A 19334-nucleotide genomic window follows, 5' to 3' on the forward strand; every position below is an offset into this window, starting at 1 on the left:
TTTACTGACGGACAACTGTTCCAAAGTGTAGCTTGCTAGCAAGATCGAAATTTAGCAGTAATGATGTATTACTCCCGCCCCAAGTGAGGTGAGAAGGAATGTCTTACTGACTAAAAACCACAACGTTTCTACTCCTGCTTTTTCGTTTCGAACCCGCATGCATGAGAAGCGGGCATTAAATCTCCAATCTCCTTACCCATACATTTAAGAAATTATAAATACATACATTAAATACATTTCCTACATTTTGCCTTCCAATCTACAAGTCTATTGAAGAAACATTCTCTAAATAATTCCGTCTACTGAGAAGTCTGGCGGTAGAATGTTGAACGTACGTCTATACCTGCATGCGTCACATTTTACACACAGACGTGACATTCTGCACTGATTTCCCTTTCCATACTAGAAAGTGTACTAAATAGAACTTGAAAACTTGAATAGAAGATGATACTAGTAGATACTGAACACATATACCCTTTTAGTAGTTCAGATTTTGGGCTTAGCGACAGATATCATAGATAAATTTTCATCCGAAAAACTGCTGCCAAAATAAACACGTTTCTGGCGAAACCTACACGAATTTATACGAAAACTTTGAACCGAAACGTCTTCTTGGGGACATTTATAAAGTCCAGCTATAAGTTCTTCTTGGGATACTCACATAACTTGTCTCCTTTACCCACAAATAAGATCGTGAGCGAACTAAGACAAACACACAAGGTCAACAGACTCCAACGACGAATAAATCCATTAAGGGACGAAAACTAAATAAAACGTACTGAATAAAGGGAGGTGGGAAGGTCCATGATAAAATACCGAGGGAAGGAGATAGATAGATACGTGTTCAGATGAGGAAGAAAGGGATAGCGTCCAGTCTGGACTCTTAAGATAAGGCGAAGAAAAATGTCGCTAGATATTTATTCGCGGGGTCCCCTTGAATAAATGGTTATTATGGGGTTCAGTAGTAGTAAATTAGTGAGATGTACGGCCATGTTGAATATTTATTTATTGAACACGTAAGTTATTGGTGTTAACGGCCGTCGCCTGCGGTTTTCGGGGATTGTAGTTATTTTAAAAGCGCTCATCTATTGAATTGTCTTTTTGGAATCTCTTACTGAAGTGTTTCTATCAGTACCAGTAGAATATTTACATAATTTAGAAAATACGAATTACCATCCCATTCGGGGACATTTAATGATTACCTAAACTATTCTTTAGTAATAATTTTGCTCAGAAAACAATTGCTAAGGACTGGGTTAAGTAAATATTATATTATGGCGCTGAGTATGGCAGTTAGTTAGTCGTTTAAATTACTATTATCTGCCATTTCATAATTTGTTAATTCTGATTCTAATTTTAATTTAAATCCTAGTGTTTAAAGGTTGTTTCGTAACATCGCTTCACTGCCGGAAAGACTGATAGACGATGAAGATTTATTACTTTATTTCGTTACATTTCAAAAGTACAATTGGAATAAATGATTTGACTTTGACTCCGTGTTTACCAGATACAACCACAACGTTTATAATATACTAACCACACATCACAATAAATAGACAACACCTACAATTTTAATCACAATTTAACCCCACAACAACATCATTTAACCCAAACCCAATCCCACCCAAACCCCTTACATTTAAGGGATTGAACTTATTCACTTTCATCTCAAACAAACAATAACAGAAGACATTTTGGACCACCAAAATCTTACCCAAATGAATTCACTAAACACCAAAACGGACTCGAATCTCAAAGATATTTTAACCCTAAGACGAACCGAAATAGAAGGGTTGTATGTACTAGACTGTATGTAAAGCTGTATGTGCGACAGATCAAAGGGATACGAACGTCGAGCTTTGTAGATGCCGACATACCACGAGCGAGCGTGTATCAGACTATGTATTGTACATAAGCGACTGTTTTGATACCATTTAATCATATTTAGGTGTCTATGTGGTTGTGATGCCGTGTGTGTAATGGAAATTATGGTAGGAGGTCTTCTGGTTATATTTTTAGCCTTTTAAAAGATGTATTTTGTGGGGTTTGGTTAAAAGATGGATTTGGTGGGCTTTTTTAAAGAAAATCTTTTAGCTAGCAGTGTGTAGAAATGATTTCAGAAGGAATTCTTAAAAAAGTGCATTTATTTTGGCAGTAGAATGGCCTTTGTTAATTCAAACATGCTATTGATAAGTAATCATACCAAAGCTATCATATTTGTCTTACTGTTTGAAATAAAACTCTAATAAGTTAGACTTAAAATTCCGACTTCTTTATGCAATATGGGCTCATTTTGAGTATACGAGTATCTTTCTTCTAATGCAGTTTTGTACTTAAAGATTCAAACCACTCATAAGAAGTTCTTCCAACATTGTTGTCTAAAGCTTGGAGGTCTTGTCAATATTTGTAATCGGTAATCATGACGTGATTAAGTGTAATCAAATTTGATTATTGTCGGGGATCTAGCTCGCTTGCTTGTGAGAGTAATCATCGCTTTTATAAACTCTAGAAGTATTTTTATTTACCATGTTTCGCAAGCAATAACATAAATATTAGGATGCTTTTCCACCAGATATGTGCTATGTAGCACGCATCTTTCCATATAAAAAACATAGCTCTAGTGTCTTCCACCAGAGTAAACTATGTAACCAAATATGATTGGTGAAAACCAAACGCATCTAAAAAGCATAACATATACTAGTAGAAAGCACCCATAATCAGTTCGCAAACTGCTCGCATACCGCAAATCAGTAATCATATTACATACACAATAACCAACAACGACAACTATTTAGAACGAAACAAACACTTAAGTGAACAAGATAACGACCACCACAATCCCATAAACGTTGATTAATTAGATAAATTCCTCCCCACGATAGGTAAATAAACTTAAGCCATGATATAAGCGTAAATAAATGTGGCCATACGTCCCCAATCCATTAAAAAGCCGCAGAATAACCGAGAGACAAGGCAGAAACGAAATCCGCAGATTATATCACATGAGACGCGGGAGGACCGTGGACCCTCCCGGGACTCCGTACCGACAAAATAGCAATTAAATTCGCCTTCATTACACAACCCTTCCGTAAAGACTGCGCGGGGAATTAGAGTGCGACGTTTTGTGGCTAATATTAGGAATTTTAGAACTTTAGTTTGGATTTCCGAAGTAAGGTTTGTGTCGGAATTTTGCTGTTTTAAACGAGATAGATTAGGTTTTAACTCAGCCATTTCTTTTACTGAGAAAATGTGTATTCTAACAAGCATTTAGGTACCTTATTTTATTTATAAGCCTACACGTACGAGCAGACGTATCGCCTGATGTAAAGCAATCACCGCCGCCCATTGACACCTAGAAACACCAGAGGCGTTACGGCGTTACAAGTTTGCCGGGGATTAGGAATTTGTCAAGGATTATTGGGAAATCGGAAATTGGGAAGTGGAGTCGGTAATAAGGGCTCTGGTAACCTCACTAACACAACAAAAAAAAAGCGTTATTTCAATCGGTTTTCTGAAAAGTACCTAAAAAGCTAAGCAACTTTCCAATACTTAACCACACAAAATTGCAGCTCCAAAAACCTTCAAAACTACTCTTTCAAACCCTTTTTGAACACCAAAAATCGATAACTATTAACGCAAAACGAACAACCTACGTACAGGAACAAACGCTAAGCCCTACCTAGACCCCCCTGGAAACAAAGTACAAATCCCCACTAATTATATAAGCACGCACCGTGGTTCCGCGCGCGTTCCACAAAGGGTACCGCGCAACGCCAATAACGCATGAAACAGGATTAAAACATGTAAACTCTAAAGGGTTTCTACCCGTTTGTGTGTAATTATACATGTTAATTTACATTTAGTCTACTTTGAACGTAGGTATATGTGTTCCCTATAGCGTTTTTAGGGTGCTCCGCTTGGGTAAGCGTGAGCTGTGAGCGGTTTGTTTGGTGGCAGTTGGAACGTAAACGATTTTCAGAATGGTATGCGAATTTATGGATACGGTTTGGATTGAATATTTTTTGTTGACTGCCGGGCAAGGGGTCTCGGGTTTGATCGCCGTGTCGGGCGAAGTATTACTGGACTTTTTTCGGTTTTTCGAAAATTTCTCAGTTTGGAAATGTGCGCAAATGTGCACATAGGACTTATAACATAAATTGTGAAAAGTGGGTGTACATTGTACAGTGGCATTACGTGCCATAATGTACACCTCTGCCTACCCCTTCGGGGATTAAAGGCGTGACGATATAGTTTTTTTTTTTTTTGTTTTGAGATTAGTGATGTGATGACGATCAAAGAGTTTTGTATCAAAGAGGGATTAAAGTTAAACAACTGCTTCGTCATTATGACTGTGTGTTATGAAATATTCAATATCATGATTCTACTAAAACGTCTGTTATAAAATTAGATATTTTTCTCTTATTTAATCACGACTTGGCAGATGGTGCATCACAGAAAACTTTCTTAACCAATAGGAGGAAAGAGCTTTTAATAAAGCGTTTTATTATACTTTAGCACTTTCTTGTCACCTAAAATCGTGCCTAAAATAATGAATCATGTTTACTGCTGCACTCAGAGACATTTAATGATTACTTAAACTATTCCTTAGTAACGATTTTGTATGGAAAACAATTGCTAAGGACTGGGTTAAGTAACCATTAAATAACTCTGAGTGTGGCAGTTAGCTTTGGAACAATAAACGTTTGCTGAGTAGGTACATCTCTAAACTGTATCTACTAAATCTATGAAAAGTAGAAATCCTTTTTTATTTTTTTGCGAAAATCATCCAATGACTTCTTTAGACTTGGGTGAGAATGAGTGAGTAAAAACAACTCCGTTCCTACTCCTGCTTTGAGCCCGAGACCCGTTAGATATTCCGCAGCTTTGATAGGATTCCTTAGAACTGAAATAATAGACTGAACTAAATATATTAAAGTAATATTTGATGCTTTTCTGTAGGGTGTCTTATAAGGGTAGACAGCAATAGTAAACTTAGTATGATCCTTGCTTTGCTCGACTTCTTCAGCTTCTCTCACGTCCTCACTGACCTCAGATTTAGAGTAACCGCCTTACTCAAAGTCATTTTCAATCGTTACTAAGGAATAATTTACGTAAACTTTAAATATCTCTGAGTACGTCGGTTAGAGTATTAACCTCTTATCTTCATTTTAGTTACTTTCAACTGTTTTAGTTATTTTTTTTAATCTTGAATGGAAGGATTTTTCTTTTCCCCAGTTTTGTCTATAATATATCTGGTTTTGACACTAGTTAAATCTACTTTAAGTTGTTTGTTATTTCATCGATTAAGCCATTGGATGATTGGTAATACTATAGAATTATATAATTCTACAGTATTCAAGTTCACAATCATAATCTTACACCAAGAAAAAATATACTTTGATTCAAAGCCTACTAATGAAACAAATGTAACATAGAAAAACATTTAACATATCTTAAATATTTATTACAAAACCTTTACCATTAAATGGTACCAGAGCCAGCGATATTACCGAACACACAAAGTAAAGTAAATACATTTACAAAATAACTAAAGGCACCTGTCCTTCCACTCAGATAGCTCCACAGATAAATAACCGCAGCTATAATACTCAGACCTCATTACTGTGAAAACAATGGATAAAAAAAAAGAAAAAATAATAAATAAAAAGCTTTAGGGCGGGGGCTCGCCCCGCACCGCCCACAACTCCACCCACACAAACACAACATATAATTATTGTGTGAACACTGATGCGGTTTCATACACACATACGTAGGTACGTAGATATTCGCGTGACATACATACATGTAATTATGGATGTTTGTGTGTGTATGTACGATATGTTTTGCGGGTTTAGATAGACGGGAGAAAGGTTGTTTGAAGTTTGTTTTATACGTTGTTTATGAAAAGATTTAACTTGCTTTAATGTGCTATGGATTTCCAGTGGTTTAAGACCATAGGGTTTCGGGCTTAAGCCCCTCTTCTCATGCATGAGAAATGTGCTAATGTGACAATTTCCGAGTTACATGTACTTTCTAAGATTATTTAGACACCACTGACAAACGGTAAAGGAAAACATCGTAAAGAAAACTGGGCTTATAATTTCTAATTAGAAGTTTAAAATCGCCAACCCGCATTGAGCAAGCGTGATGATTAATGCTCAAACCTTCTCCGTGTGAGAAGAGGCCGTGGCCACTCAAGCTGATGATGTGCTATGGATTTAAATACTTACTTTCCTACTCCTCCTATTATGTGGACTATTACTCAGTAACAAATTTGTTCCGAAAACAATTGCTTAGGACTGGGTTAAGTTCCGGAGCTGCGGACTACCTAGCGGGTTAACCAGGACTCCGGCTCAAAAAGCAAGAGTAGAAACGGGGTGGTTGAGTTAGTAAGAGTTTGACACTCCCTCTCGCCTTGCCCAAGGTGAGAGAAGGTATTGGATGATTTTCCCCTAAAAAAACAAAAAAAAAACAACTGGGTTAGGTAATAGAAAACATTCTTCAATTCGTATATAGATCCAATAAATATTACTGACAATTAAATTAGTCTGTACTGTTGGTTGCTGAATATGGTGTTTTTTTAATTCCTAGTTCGAACGTGAATTTTACAGTCTCTTCTCTGCTCATTCTGTCTCCTACGTTAAAATTCACCGAGGGAAGTGGAAACTATCGGTTTCTTTTCTTCTCCTCTAATTATATCTTCTGATTTATTTCGTTGCGGGATCCAAAAGAGTTATTCATGTCCCTGAGAAGCGCCGGACTTCAGTGTTCCTATGTTTTCATGGTTAGTAGATACTACTGGTATGGGAGGTTGTCCCATAAAAAAGTATTTTCTATGCTCGCCTCACAAAATGAGTATTACTTCTTATAAAAGACACTGCATAGGTACACTACTTTAAACTTTTATTAAATAAATCTTTGAAAAAAGTACAAACGATCCATACGCACTGTTGATTATGTAGTTAACGACATCTGCAATGAAAACTAGAATCTAAAATACTTAAGTACTACACAATAGCATTACAGAAAAAAAACGCATTTTAATCCTTTAAAACTCCTGCTAATGTCTACATTAATTTAAATAAATACTTAATTCAATATTCCGTCGTGTGATATCGATAGCGGTCCCACCTGTGCGCAGTCGAGCGTCGCGAGCCCTTTTCCCGCCGTTTTCCAACAAAATGGCCGCCACGTGACTAGACTGACGATACGTCCTTATTCATTCATAGCCGACTGCCGTAAATATTAGCTGCTTTTAAATTTAATTGTGGGGATCTCTTTGGATTAAGAACTTGTGGAGTGAAGGGGTAAGCTGTAGTGCACATTACAGGCACGTAATGCCACTGTACAATGTACATTTACTTTTTATCATTTGTGTTCAAAGTCTCATCTAATAGGGGGTGAGCCTATTGCCATATACTATGCACAATTCCAGACTCCGTGATACTTGTGTTACTACACACAACTAAATTTTTCAGGTTTTAATTTCTACCATCCTATTTAAAAGAGCATATTGATTGTTTCTCAAATCCAACCAAAAAAATCTGTTACATAAATTAGACTGCATTATGAACCAATGTCAAGTCTTCTCTCTCTCAAAAATCATGTCCCAAAAATCCAACTTGCAACGCAGCTCCCAATTCATTAACAGAATTCTGTGGCAAAATTACTAACCCACATTACGTTAAAACAAATGGAATACTTAAAAGCAAAACGTAATCAAGCAAATGAGCAACGACAATGCTGTCTATGTATCTATCTATTTATCTAAATATTGCAGGAAACTTCCCTTCGAGCCACAAGGGAATTGTGAATGAAATACACGTCATAGACGACATTTTTGCGATAAGGCAACACCGCGCCCGTTTTGTTTATGGCTAGGACCGCCATCTTGCCCGTGACGGCGGGAAATAGGGTAGCCATGTATTGTCATTGTTCTCTTTATTTCTTCCATGGAAAATATTCTTTTTTCCGAACATTTTTCGCAAAACCCAAGCTGTTATGGAGGGAAATGTTTTATTCATTTTTTGTTTTACATACTCGCTGGGGAAATATACCTACGATGATAAAAATATCATACATGTTCGTAGTTGTATGATAATCACATAAAACATATAAAAATATTCTGGTCGATTATGTTCGAACAAAAATAAAACAATAGGATAGATGACTCATTTATATTTTAATCTCCGTCTTGTAGATTAATTCTTAATACATATTTTTTATTTTCTTACGGAAACAAATACTTTCGAAGATATATCGATTTCAAATATCACGTGATGTCACTTTTATGAACATTATTTTTGCTCCTACTCCTAAACTTTGATTCGTTTTATCTAAGTATTGTTATCTTATATGACAAAATAAAAAAAAAACTTTAGTTTTTCATTACCTAACTGACGGACTAAATAAATTTTTAATCTTCATACCTCGTCATCGTCCCTGTTGCTTTTATATCACATACGTCATTAAAATAAAATTGACAGTAAAAAAAACGTTCTTTATTTAGATCTCTTACATTTTCATAACACAAGTGATCAAAACAGCCCCAGTAAGTGGCTAATATTACTTGTGTTGAGACAGCTTTAATCAATAAGTACTCAGTTACAAAATATAATAACCATTAATACAACCACCACTTTATCACCCGCACAACATGAAAACTCCACAACCAAAACTCCAAACTCAAAACTCATTAATCCAAACTACGAAACATCCACAGAGCATAAACAAACCTATCATCCACATCCACAAACATCCGAAAAACATTCCCATTTCGTTGCGACATTAATTCGCGTTACATTTCATTCCCAGCAGACACTGAGTGACAGTAAATAGAGACGTAGCTGTGTCTATTATCTGATACCGATCTACACATACAGACTTCATGAAACATTAATGTCCCAGCATCCTGACAGATGGGCTCCTGATAAACACGCATTTCGCTCCTCTTATACCGTTTTTACACGATTTTCGACTCTACACCGTTTTAATAAGGGTTGGAGTGAAATGTTTCATGTGAAAATGTTATGTTGTCATCGTATTTCGAAGTGTCATATTCGTCGCGGTCGAGAAATGAGCTGTTTGTGTGTGTGTGTCTGTTTGTGTTGCTATGCGTTTTAAAGAAGTTTCTGTGTTTATTTTGATTTTGTGGAATTTATTAGTTTTAATAAATAAAATAGTTTTTTATAAAATCCCTATTTTGGATCTACACACAATCACACTAGAATTTTCTCTTGTATCGTGGGTGCATTAACAAACATACTACTTCACATACACATGACACCCAGACCCGGAACAATAATTTGTGGATCACACAAAGATTTGTTCCGTGCGACACGTTGCACGGCAGTCAGTTGCCTAGCCACTGCGTTAACAGTGCAGTCAAGGCAATATTGGGTGTTGTTCTAAAGAATCTCAGTGTGGTACAGCCCTAATCAACCTGGAGATTCAACAATGATTTATTCAAAACAATATTATGTAAATGCGAGTTTTCCTCATCCTACACAAAAAAAGGTAACGTCCGCATCTTTTAAAATATTTATAAATTCATTATCTCATTGGATTTTTTTAAAGAGACACCTACAAAATGTTATTTGGTATTGACACCCGGATAATGTCCTTATGAGCGTGTACTGCTGTGAGCCACAGCGGCAGATATGTGAATAATTCCGTTGTCGAAATGACGATTTGGTATTGAGGATATTCAGCCTGCTTTATTTACTTGTGTTTATATGACTGACAGTTATGCATATAGGTACATACATCAATAGCCTATTAGTGGCCACTGCTGACCAAAGCCTCTTCTCGCATAGAGAAGGTTTAAGCATTAACCCGTCGTGTGCCGGAACGCAGATCCACGCGAGACACAATGTATTTTCTATTGTTGTCTTATATACGGCATACAAGAGGTTAATCATCACGCTTGCTCAATTAGGGTTGGTATTTTAAAACTTACAATAAAAACTATAAGCCCAGGATTCCTCACGATGTTTTATTCTTCACCGTTAGTGAGTGGTGTCTTAAAAATCTTAGAAAGTTCAAATAACTCGGAAAAGGTCACATTGATACTTGCCGGTGGTAGGTTTCGAAGTGGCACACATATGCATGAAGAGCGGGGTTCTTAAACTTCCAGGTCACCACGAGATTAGGCACATACAGTTGTAAAAATAATACGAAAAGTGATCGCACTTAATAGTTAGGTACACCTCTATTTAATTTATCTAAGGATAATAAGCGTGACAGAGTACCTACATTAATCCTAAAAAGAAATTCCCAAAACCAAATATCCAAACAAATCTCACACCATTCCCTGTACAAATAAAATCGTTTTTCCTATGCCTTGTTTTAACATAACAAGTTTAAACATAACATAAACATCTAGTCGGTATAACACACGCCTAAACACATACCTACTTGTGTCGCGGCCCGCTTCGCTGTAAAAACACTCTCTACTGACTAGGGCCCTCACTACGAGAACTCACACTCACTTGAAACCCACTCACTCACTTTGTACTCAAGTTAAAAGTTCTTCTCTTCTATAGCACTTTTACATACTTTCATTTATAGCGAGTTTTTAAATGAAAAACAGGCAAATAGTTAAATAGGTGAATCGTAGCTATGTGTCGATTGTGCTACGCCGTAGCACTGTCTACGAGATTTGCTACGGAGCTACGAATTTCGTAGATTTTGGGAACAAAGTGCTTTTTTGTTTATTTGTTATGTTATTTAAATAGTTTTTACTTATTACTAACCACAGGTTCTTACTGATATGCCTTAGTAGTCTATAGTTAACTACAAAGGCAGACTAATACGTCTGAAGTACCTTTGTAAGTAGTAAAGGCTAAATATCAAACCATTTTAATATAAACAAAGTAAAGTTAATCTAGGCATTATCTTGAAGTTTAATCTCCAAGAGAACCTGAACTAGACAGCTCTGACGTGACATCAAACGGTTAACAAAGACAAGTTAGCGAACGACGAGAAGCTATCTAAACCTGTAACAATAATTCTTGTAAAATAATTTCCATTACAATTCAAGTGATCATAGCGACTTCGAATGAAACCTTTTTCGCGATAACAATTGAAAATTCAAACGGGTAATTTTCATTTAAAATTTATGCCGTGTTATCTTCAGGTGACCCTCGCTGGCAAACTAAAGTGCACGTTGTCAAAGCCGGCACTCTATTATTGGGCATACATTTTTAAGCTGCGATAACACTATCGCGGGCTGGGTTACGTGGTAGGCCGGGCCACGTTATCGTCAGTTTCTGCATGAACGCGCCCGTTACGGCTCCCCCTTCTACACCCCCATACCCATCCCCTACCTTCCCCCCCAACGATCCCGGTAGACGGCAACGGCGAGATTTTGACACTTGAGCATAATTTATTCGATCCTAAAATAGTTTATGTTATCTAGACTGGCGATATCTCGGGATTTAGGAGTCTGTGAACTTTCCGAGGGGATGTTTGTTTGTAATTAATATGGGTTTTATATTTCTATATATTTTTTACTAATATAGTAATAGTATCATTCCATTTCGTCCCGGACAGGATTTTACATTTCGTGTGAGTTCAGGTTTTACACCTTGAATACATAGACTTTCAAATGATTTTCTTTATATTGAGTATCGATACATCGACCAGAAAATTTTAAATACGGTGATGTGTTGAGAATTATTTGTTGTAGGTATTATTGTTACTCACCTCAATATTTTAGCATACCTTTTTTAGCAGCACTTCATGTTATCTATGTACAAACAATCTAGGTCCATAAATGTTTTCAAAATAACATTTTCGAGCAAGTACATTGTGCATGAAATACAATTTGGAATACATAATATTTTATCATTAGCTTCGTCATCAAATGCAGTTACGCTGTGCTATCAGAAATTAATACGGCAATGCAGTAACGGAATCATTTGAAATGTTTATCACAAGTATATTTATTCACAAATGTGGTGTAAAATGTGGAGGCTTTTGTCTTAAATTAAAACTTAAAAGGAATAAGTTAACTATACTACAAGGTCTGTTTGTATGACAAACTCATCAAGACCACAAATACGACAGCCTCCGACAATTTAGTCACTAAGATGCTTTTTAAGATCAACATTGTTATGCAATATGTTAACTGTATTGGTGAACGGAGTAATTTTTAGTCAGTAAGATTCTAACACTCCCTCTCGCCTCGCCGAAGGCGGGAGAAGTTATTGGATGATTTTCCCTCCTCAAAGAAAAAACATTTTATTCATTACACCAACAGCCTATAAATCGCCACTGCTGACCAAAGGCCTCTTCTCGCACGGAGAAGGTTTGAGCAATAATCACCACGCTTGCTCAATGCGAGTTGACGATTTGAAACTTATAACCAGTAATTATAAACCCAGGTGTCCTTACGATGTTTTCCTTCACCGTTAGTCAGTAGTGACCAAATAATTTTAGAAACTACATGTAACTCGCAAAAATTCACATTGGTACTTTGCCGTTGGTAAGTTTCAAACCCGCACACTCATATATTATGAGAACTGGGTGTTTAAACCTCTGGGTCACCACGACATTCGATCATTTTATTGCAGCCTCATATTACACATTTTTTTTTCCATTTAGAAGCATCTTTAAATTACCTAAGACCGTCCACCGTAGCTATTCCTATAACCAGCTTAAAATAATCCCCACGGAAACATTCCACCGCAGAACTGAAACCCAAACAGTTATTATTCAAACTTTTAATCAGGCCTTCATAATTGAATCCCTCACTTCTAAACCCCCAAAAGTTGTTGGATAAGGCAAATTTACGAGCGAAAACGAAGATTACGATCGCAACTCGAATACTCGAATAAATTCACCAAGTATCGACTCTGTTTGTCGAATTAACCGACGCTTGTTCACTTTGTCTTAGCAACTTTAGACTGGCAACCAAGCGCGACTTCTTACCAAGTTTAATTCCTTAACATTGTAATAGATTAATAGGAGTGGTTTCAGTTAGAAGTGGTAAGCTGTTTTGGTTATTAATAGGCGTGGGAGATTTGCTAAATTTTGTTTTTTTGTGGAATTGAATTGTTGGTTCGTATGAAGTGTTGTATCGATTCAGTCGTTGCAAATGCGGTTCGTAACGAGCTCATAAACGAAAGCTTATAGCTCTCGGTTTCGAGCTTCGTTCGTACTGCTGTACTCAGAGTCATTGAATGATTACTTAACTCAGTCCTTTGCAATTGTTTTCAATACAAAATCGTTAATAAGGATTAGTTTAAGTAATGATTAAATATCAATGAGTGCGGTATTTAGACTTTCAGTTCTGAAATTATCTCAGTACTTAATGTTTAAAGTAATCGAAACGTGAGCGCGTTCGGCGGTCTGATTGGTTGGTTTATTCGAGCCGGCATAGTAATCACCTAGTTCCACTAATATTCACCACTTCTCGACTAACTATTGAACCTTGTTCTCAGACGAGGAGCCACTAGAAGGTCTGGAAGGTCTACATTCAGATGAGACGGGATCCGGAGACAACTCCAACGCGGGCTCCAGCGGCGCAGACGATGACGCCGCTCGGCTGCGACTCAAGCGGAAACTGCAGCGGAATCGGACCAGCTTCACCAATGAACAGATTGATAGCTTGGAGAGAGGTATGTAAAAAGTGTACTACGTCTTGTAAAGAAAAACTATCTTGTTGTTTAGGAATTATTATTGGTTTAAGTATAGGTTGATGCAGGGGAAATGGGATAACGACGACGTAACACGGGTTCAATACCCGCACGGAACAACCCTTTATTGTTCCGGGTTTGGGTGTCATGTGTATATGAATTTATAATATTGTATGTTACGAGTACCTTTTTAAGGAGGGAAAATCATACAATGACTTTCCCTACCTTGGGCGATGCGAGAGTGAATGTCAGACTCTCACTGACTATAAACCACATCGCTCTTACTTTTGACTTTCGAGTCGGAGCCCCGGTAAACCCGCTAGGTAGTCCGTAGCTCCGAAAGGAGAAAACTTTAGGATGGGAAAAGTAAAAAGAAAAGGAAATTGTGACTCAAGTTACGAATAGATGTGTCTCCTTCTTTTTGTTCTAATTTGCATTGAACTTTTAATAACATGTATTGCAACAACATACTCAAAACTAGAAGCATTCTAGTAAAAATAAATCTGATAACGCATTATCTTTACAGAATTCGAAAGAACCCACTACCCAGACGTGTTTGCTCGCGAGCGACTGGCCGCCAAGATAGGCCTACCTGAAGCTAGAATACAGGTGAGTTTCAGAATCCTATGACATATATACCTATGTACTATCTACTTCATCACTACATAGTATAAAACAGTCGCTACCTCTGTCCCTATGTCCCTTTGTATGCTTAAATCTTTAAAACTACGCAACGGATTTTGATGCGGTTTTTTAATAGATAGAATGATTTAAGAGGAAGGTTTTTACGTATAATACATGCATAATATATAAGTATTGCACCCATGCGAAGTTGGGGCGGGTCGCTAGCAACACATCGACGGTTAAAAGGAAATAGGGTATAAGCGACATTTTGGTCAAAAATGAGTTTATTATGCTATCCTACGTAAAATTTTTCGCTCTTTCGAATGCGCTTACTCTCATGGCTCTACGATGACATTTTTGGTGTTTATACCTTAGCAAAAAAAAAACATTTTCCTAGTATTCTTTCGACGACCGACGAGTTTAAACAGCTCTCCTGAACATTTCATTCTTGTCGCTTATACCCTATTTGCTTTTAACCGTCGGTATTAGTCTAACGCTTACTACATTCTTGTCAAAACACCCGTTCCCCTAATAACATACAACTATCTATATAGGTATAATTAATTGTAGGTATATAGGTATATAATTTGTACGTTGCTACTCATGTATGTACCTAATTACATCGTGTAATACGTGGAATTTGTACGGTCGAGTGATTCAATTTGTTTAGGTACATTATGTAGCTATATCTATGTATCTAGGTACCTATTTTAGACGACAATCGTGATGCTTAGATATTCGGTTGAAATAACAGGGATCGTAAATGTGTTTTCTTATTTTAATCGTAGGTATTTTTATTTATGCTTCCTTCTACAGTGGCTAGTCGTGAAATCGAAGTCCGTTATATCTGCAAAAGCATCATTATTATTCAGTTTATTCATAGACATTCTCTTTTATAAGTTTTTAAACTGACATGGTCACTAACACTATCATTAGAACTTGAGATGGGATAGGTATTTACCATGTTTATTTATGTCGATGAGTTTCCGATATTTCGGCTTTATTGCAAGCGCCATGATCACGGATGAACATCCGTGATGACAGTTCATCCGTTTTTTGCCATAGGTACGTTTCGAGCATTCCTCATCCGAATCATAAAATACTTTCTTCTTGCTACAATTTTTCCTGAACAATACCTACATTCCACTTAAACATAAAAATTAGTATCATCAACAAGTGTGCCTTGTAACGATCCTAATTGCCCGAGCGTAGCGCGTAGCGTCCGCGCTGTGTGTTAACTTAACCCGACCTTAAGGTGTGGTTCTCGAATCGGCGCGCGAAGTGGCGGCGCGAGGAGAAGATCAGGTCGCAGCGCCGCAGCCCCGAGTGCGGGTACAGTGGAACCGCCCCCCATGCGCCGGCGCACCCCACGCACCACCCGCCGCCCGCGCATCCCGCCCATCCAGCGCATCCGACGCACCAGCCGTATCAACCGCCGCTGAATGTTGATAGTTACAGGTGAGTGACAATTTAAATATCATTATTAGGTATTGCCTGTATTTGCCCACTTGGCCAACAGTTAATTTACTTACGGTAACAGTGTAATATTCTTCTCAATTTTCGGTTAGATACTTACCGCAACAGCAACATGAAATCTCACCTTATCTTCACTCAGATACTATAAAACTACTTTGCACTATCTTAGGCACTTCTTACCAATTACTGACTTGCTACCACCAAATTACTCCAGCGAAAGGAACAAGCCACCACCTAATTAAGGATCGGTTCATATCTGACGTAAAATACGTCGAGCATATCATTGGTCGTACTGACGTATCATCGGTTGCGTGTGAACGGTCAACTGTTTTTCTATACATTTTGTGTGTTCTGGCATTTTCCGTCAGATATGAACCAACTCTAAGACTTAAGTTTAGTTTATTACAATCTTGACCACAATTTCCAGCCCCCTAACTCCGATGGGCTACGGCGGCGGCATGGTGCCAGAGACCCCAGTATGCGACACGACAGAAGCGGAGCTGTGCAAGAGTGGGTTCCTGGGGTACCCGCGCTACGAGCTGGGGTACCGGCAGCCGCCGCACCCGTACGTGAACCACCATGGGTACCAGCATGAACCGGCGTCGCCTCCACCAGGTATTTGGAACTAAGATATTTTATTTTGCTTTAAAACTTGTTGCTTCAGATTGCAACGCATACCTAAGTGTAGGATGTGGGTTTAGGTAATGGAATAGATATTAGGAACTATCAGATTAGTAGTCGCCAGTGATTGCAGAAACGATCTATTCAGTTTTTAAACTGACATGGTCACTAACACTAGAATTGGAACTTGAAACGGGATATTTACCATGTTTTTCAATTTTTATATCGGAAACACATAAAAATTTAAAAACATGGTAAATATCCCGTTTCGAATTCCGATCTACCTATGTTTTCTTTTTTTTCGTTTCAGAAATTCTTAGTAGTAGGTTCCTACCACAGAAACTGAATTGTATAACAACTGGCTCTCAATTACACGAGGCTTTAATTGAACGTAACGTTATACCTCCTCAATACCTCTAAAAAGAGTTCATTAACTTCTTCCAATGACCAATTCTCATTCAAGCACTTTCCATTTCAGAATTAGGCGGTCTTTTAGGCACTGGAGTGTCGGTGCCCCTCGCCGTGCCCGGGCAAGACTCGCAGCAGTACTGGTCACGTCTCCAGTGACCCTGGTGGAATTAGCCGACGTCATAACACCATTCAATTACACCACGACGACATTCATCAGTTAATCGGCCATTTTGGATTATTGTGTCACTTCCAGTGAAAATACATACCAATGACTTGTGATTGATTTTTGTGAAGTTATCCGGCAGTTAGCAGATTCGGTTGTATTTAGCTTTGAATTAATAAATAATCGTTGTAAAGTTCCGGAGCGACTGGACGGATTATCGTGATTTTTGCTTCGTACATTCTTCAGAGTCCCGGTTCTGTTAATCAGTTATAACAATAAAAATCACAATAAGACATATTTTTTCCTATATATGTCGAATAGAGGCGATACCAAGCTTAAAAGTCTATTGAATCAACTTGTGACGACTAGTAGGACCTCTTACGCCTCACTAACGCCATCTCGCGAGCGCAAAATTGAAAACCGTCATTAGAAAAACGTTTTTTCCTTTTATTAACGACACTTACATGCATTATATCTATTGTAGCATTATGTGATCCGTTATAGAAGTCTCTCAAACAACAGTGATAAAATTAGATTTAAGAAAATATCGGAAGGCATTTATTTGTCTTTAGATAGCAAAACACCTGAAATGTAGGTACTGTAGAAATATCTGTCTAAAGGTACGTGTCCACAGGCCCGCATCGTACGCAAGGGATTTTAGTTTGTCTTGTATAGAAACTCATACAACTGCGTCCACTGATCCGCATCGTACGGACCGCATCATCAGCAATGCCTACATGCGATGCGTACTGAAGACGTCATACGGAATGCATACGATGCGGGCCTGTGGAAGCTTACCTTTATAGTTTGTATTTGTTCATTTGTAACATTTTTTGTACTTTACGGTGATATTTTATTTTTATTATCATGAGATTAGAAAACAACTAAGAACACGTATAGTATAAAGAATTAACATATCCAACAGACGCCACAAAACAGGACTTGGAGCACAAAACATAGGCTCAAATTGTATTAAAATACATTAGAATATTTCATTCAAAACTTTATAATTATAAATCTTTAATAGATTTCCAATGTAATCGTTAACGATGCACATTTAATGTTGTGTCTTTAGCTTACTTTGAATGAAATAATTTAATAAATCGATATAAGTGTTAAAAATATTTTATTAAAAATTAGATAGTTAGCTAAGTTTAGAATTAAATAAGTATTTAATTGTGTATATTTGTTGTAAATGTTTAATTGATAATGCTGGCATAAATATTGTAAGAATTTTGCAATTTTTTGACAGATGTGGCTGAATACTTGTATTACCTTTGCCTATAGAAATAAACAGTCATAGATACAGACCATAATGATTTTAACAGTTGTCTATATACAAACAGGATTTAAATAATGGTCTAATTTATAAAAATCCCTTCAAAATATTTAAACTCTTTCACATAATAGTAGCAATGTAAATTTAGATTTTTTTATGAGAAACAGGGCTTGTTAGTAATAAGTGCGAAACTGTAAATAGTTACTTTTGTGTACCTAATAATTGTTCATTGTGATTATCCCTTTGTAAACCTAATGAGAATGCAGTAAAATTATGCAATACTGCATTCATTTAGGTACTTTGTTTATTGTCAGTAGCAATACTTACACTTTTAATGGTTTTTATCCTGAATTAGCTTCGTTTGATATCAAAGTTATAGGAAAATAGTTGGTTTAAACCTTGATTGTATCTCTCAACCGTAATGTGCACTTCTGCCTATCTCTTTGGGGATAAAAAAGGCGTGATGTTACGTTACGTATATCTCTCAGCTTGTCTTAAAAGGAAATTAGTTACAGGACTAGCTTGGATCATCCTTGAGGAGTTAAGTTCGAATTTACGATTACTTTCTAATGTGTATATGTATTGATTATAAATAAAAATGTGAATAATTGTGTGATGTCGATGATACATTTTAATAACATTATATGAATACACTTTTGGATCAAAGTATTTGGTTGTTTTATTTGTGCCTAGTAGCGCCATCTGTGTGAAGAAAGTAGAATTTTATTATTGAAGTCTCCTTCAACTCTGAAGTTTAAATAAAAACATAATAATGCAACATTCGTAAGAGTGCTTTTCCATCAGAGATGTGCTATGCTACGGTGCGTGGATGCGTTCGGCTTCCACCAATCATATTCATTGGTAAACATAGCTTAGCACTGGTGGAAACAGATTCAACTAAGCTGGTTTTGCTGCGTGGTATGGATGACTTCCCTGCTATCAATACATCGCATACTCGAGCTGCACATCTACTTTGCGGCGGTGCATTTTCATAGCACATCTTACTCGCACAGCTACATAGCTTATCGTATCGGTAGAAATGGTTATAATATATAGTGTTATAGCTTAGCTATTACATCTTCGTAGCATAGCTACATAGAACATCTCTGGTGGAAAAGCA

At 37.1% G+C, this 19334-nt stretch overlaps 1 protein-coding gene across 4 annotated transcripts in view; it reads left to right on the forward strand.

The window, feature by feature from the left end:
• Positions 1 to 18883, forward strand: part of LOC118271380 (paired box protein Pax-6) — a 53241-nt gene extending 34358 nt beyond the window's left edge. For 3 of the 4 annotated variants that reach the window (XM_035587464.2, XM_035587460.2, XM_035587465.2), the window contains exons 6-10: positions 13446 to 13622; positions 14167 to 14249; positions 15520 to 15722; positions 16168 to 16355; positions 16840 to 18883. In XM_035587464.2, coding sequence (XP_035443357.1) covers positions 13446 to 13622; positions 14167 to 14249; positions 15520 to 15722; positions 16168 to 16355; positions 16840 to 16928 — 740 coding nt within the window. In that variant the 3' untranslated portion in view covers positions 16929 to 18883. The remainder of the gene's footprint in view (positions 1 to 13445; positions 13623 to 14166; positions 14250 to 15519; positions 15723 to 16167; positions 16356 to 16839) is intronic. The other variant, XM_050695897.1, reaches the window with a different exon arrangement.
• The last annotated feature ends 451 nt before the right edge of the window (positions 18884 to 19334 follow it).

This window comes from Spodoptera frugiperda, chromosome 9 (assembly GCF_023101765.2).
Source record: "Spodoptera frugiperda isolate SF20-4 chromosome 9, AGI-APGP_CSIRO_Sfru_2.0, whole genome shotgun sequence".
Lineage (NCBI taxonomy): Eukaryota > Metazoa > Arthropoda > Insecta > Lepidoptera > Noctuidae > Spodoptera > Spodoptera frugiperda.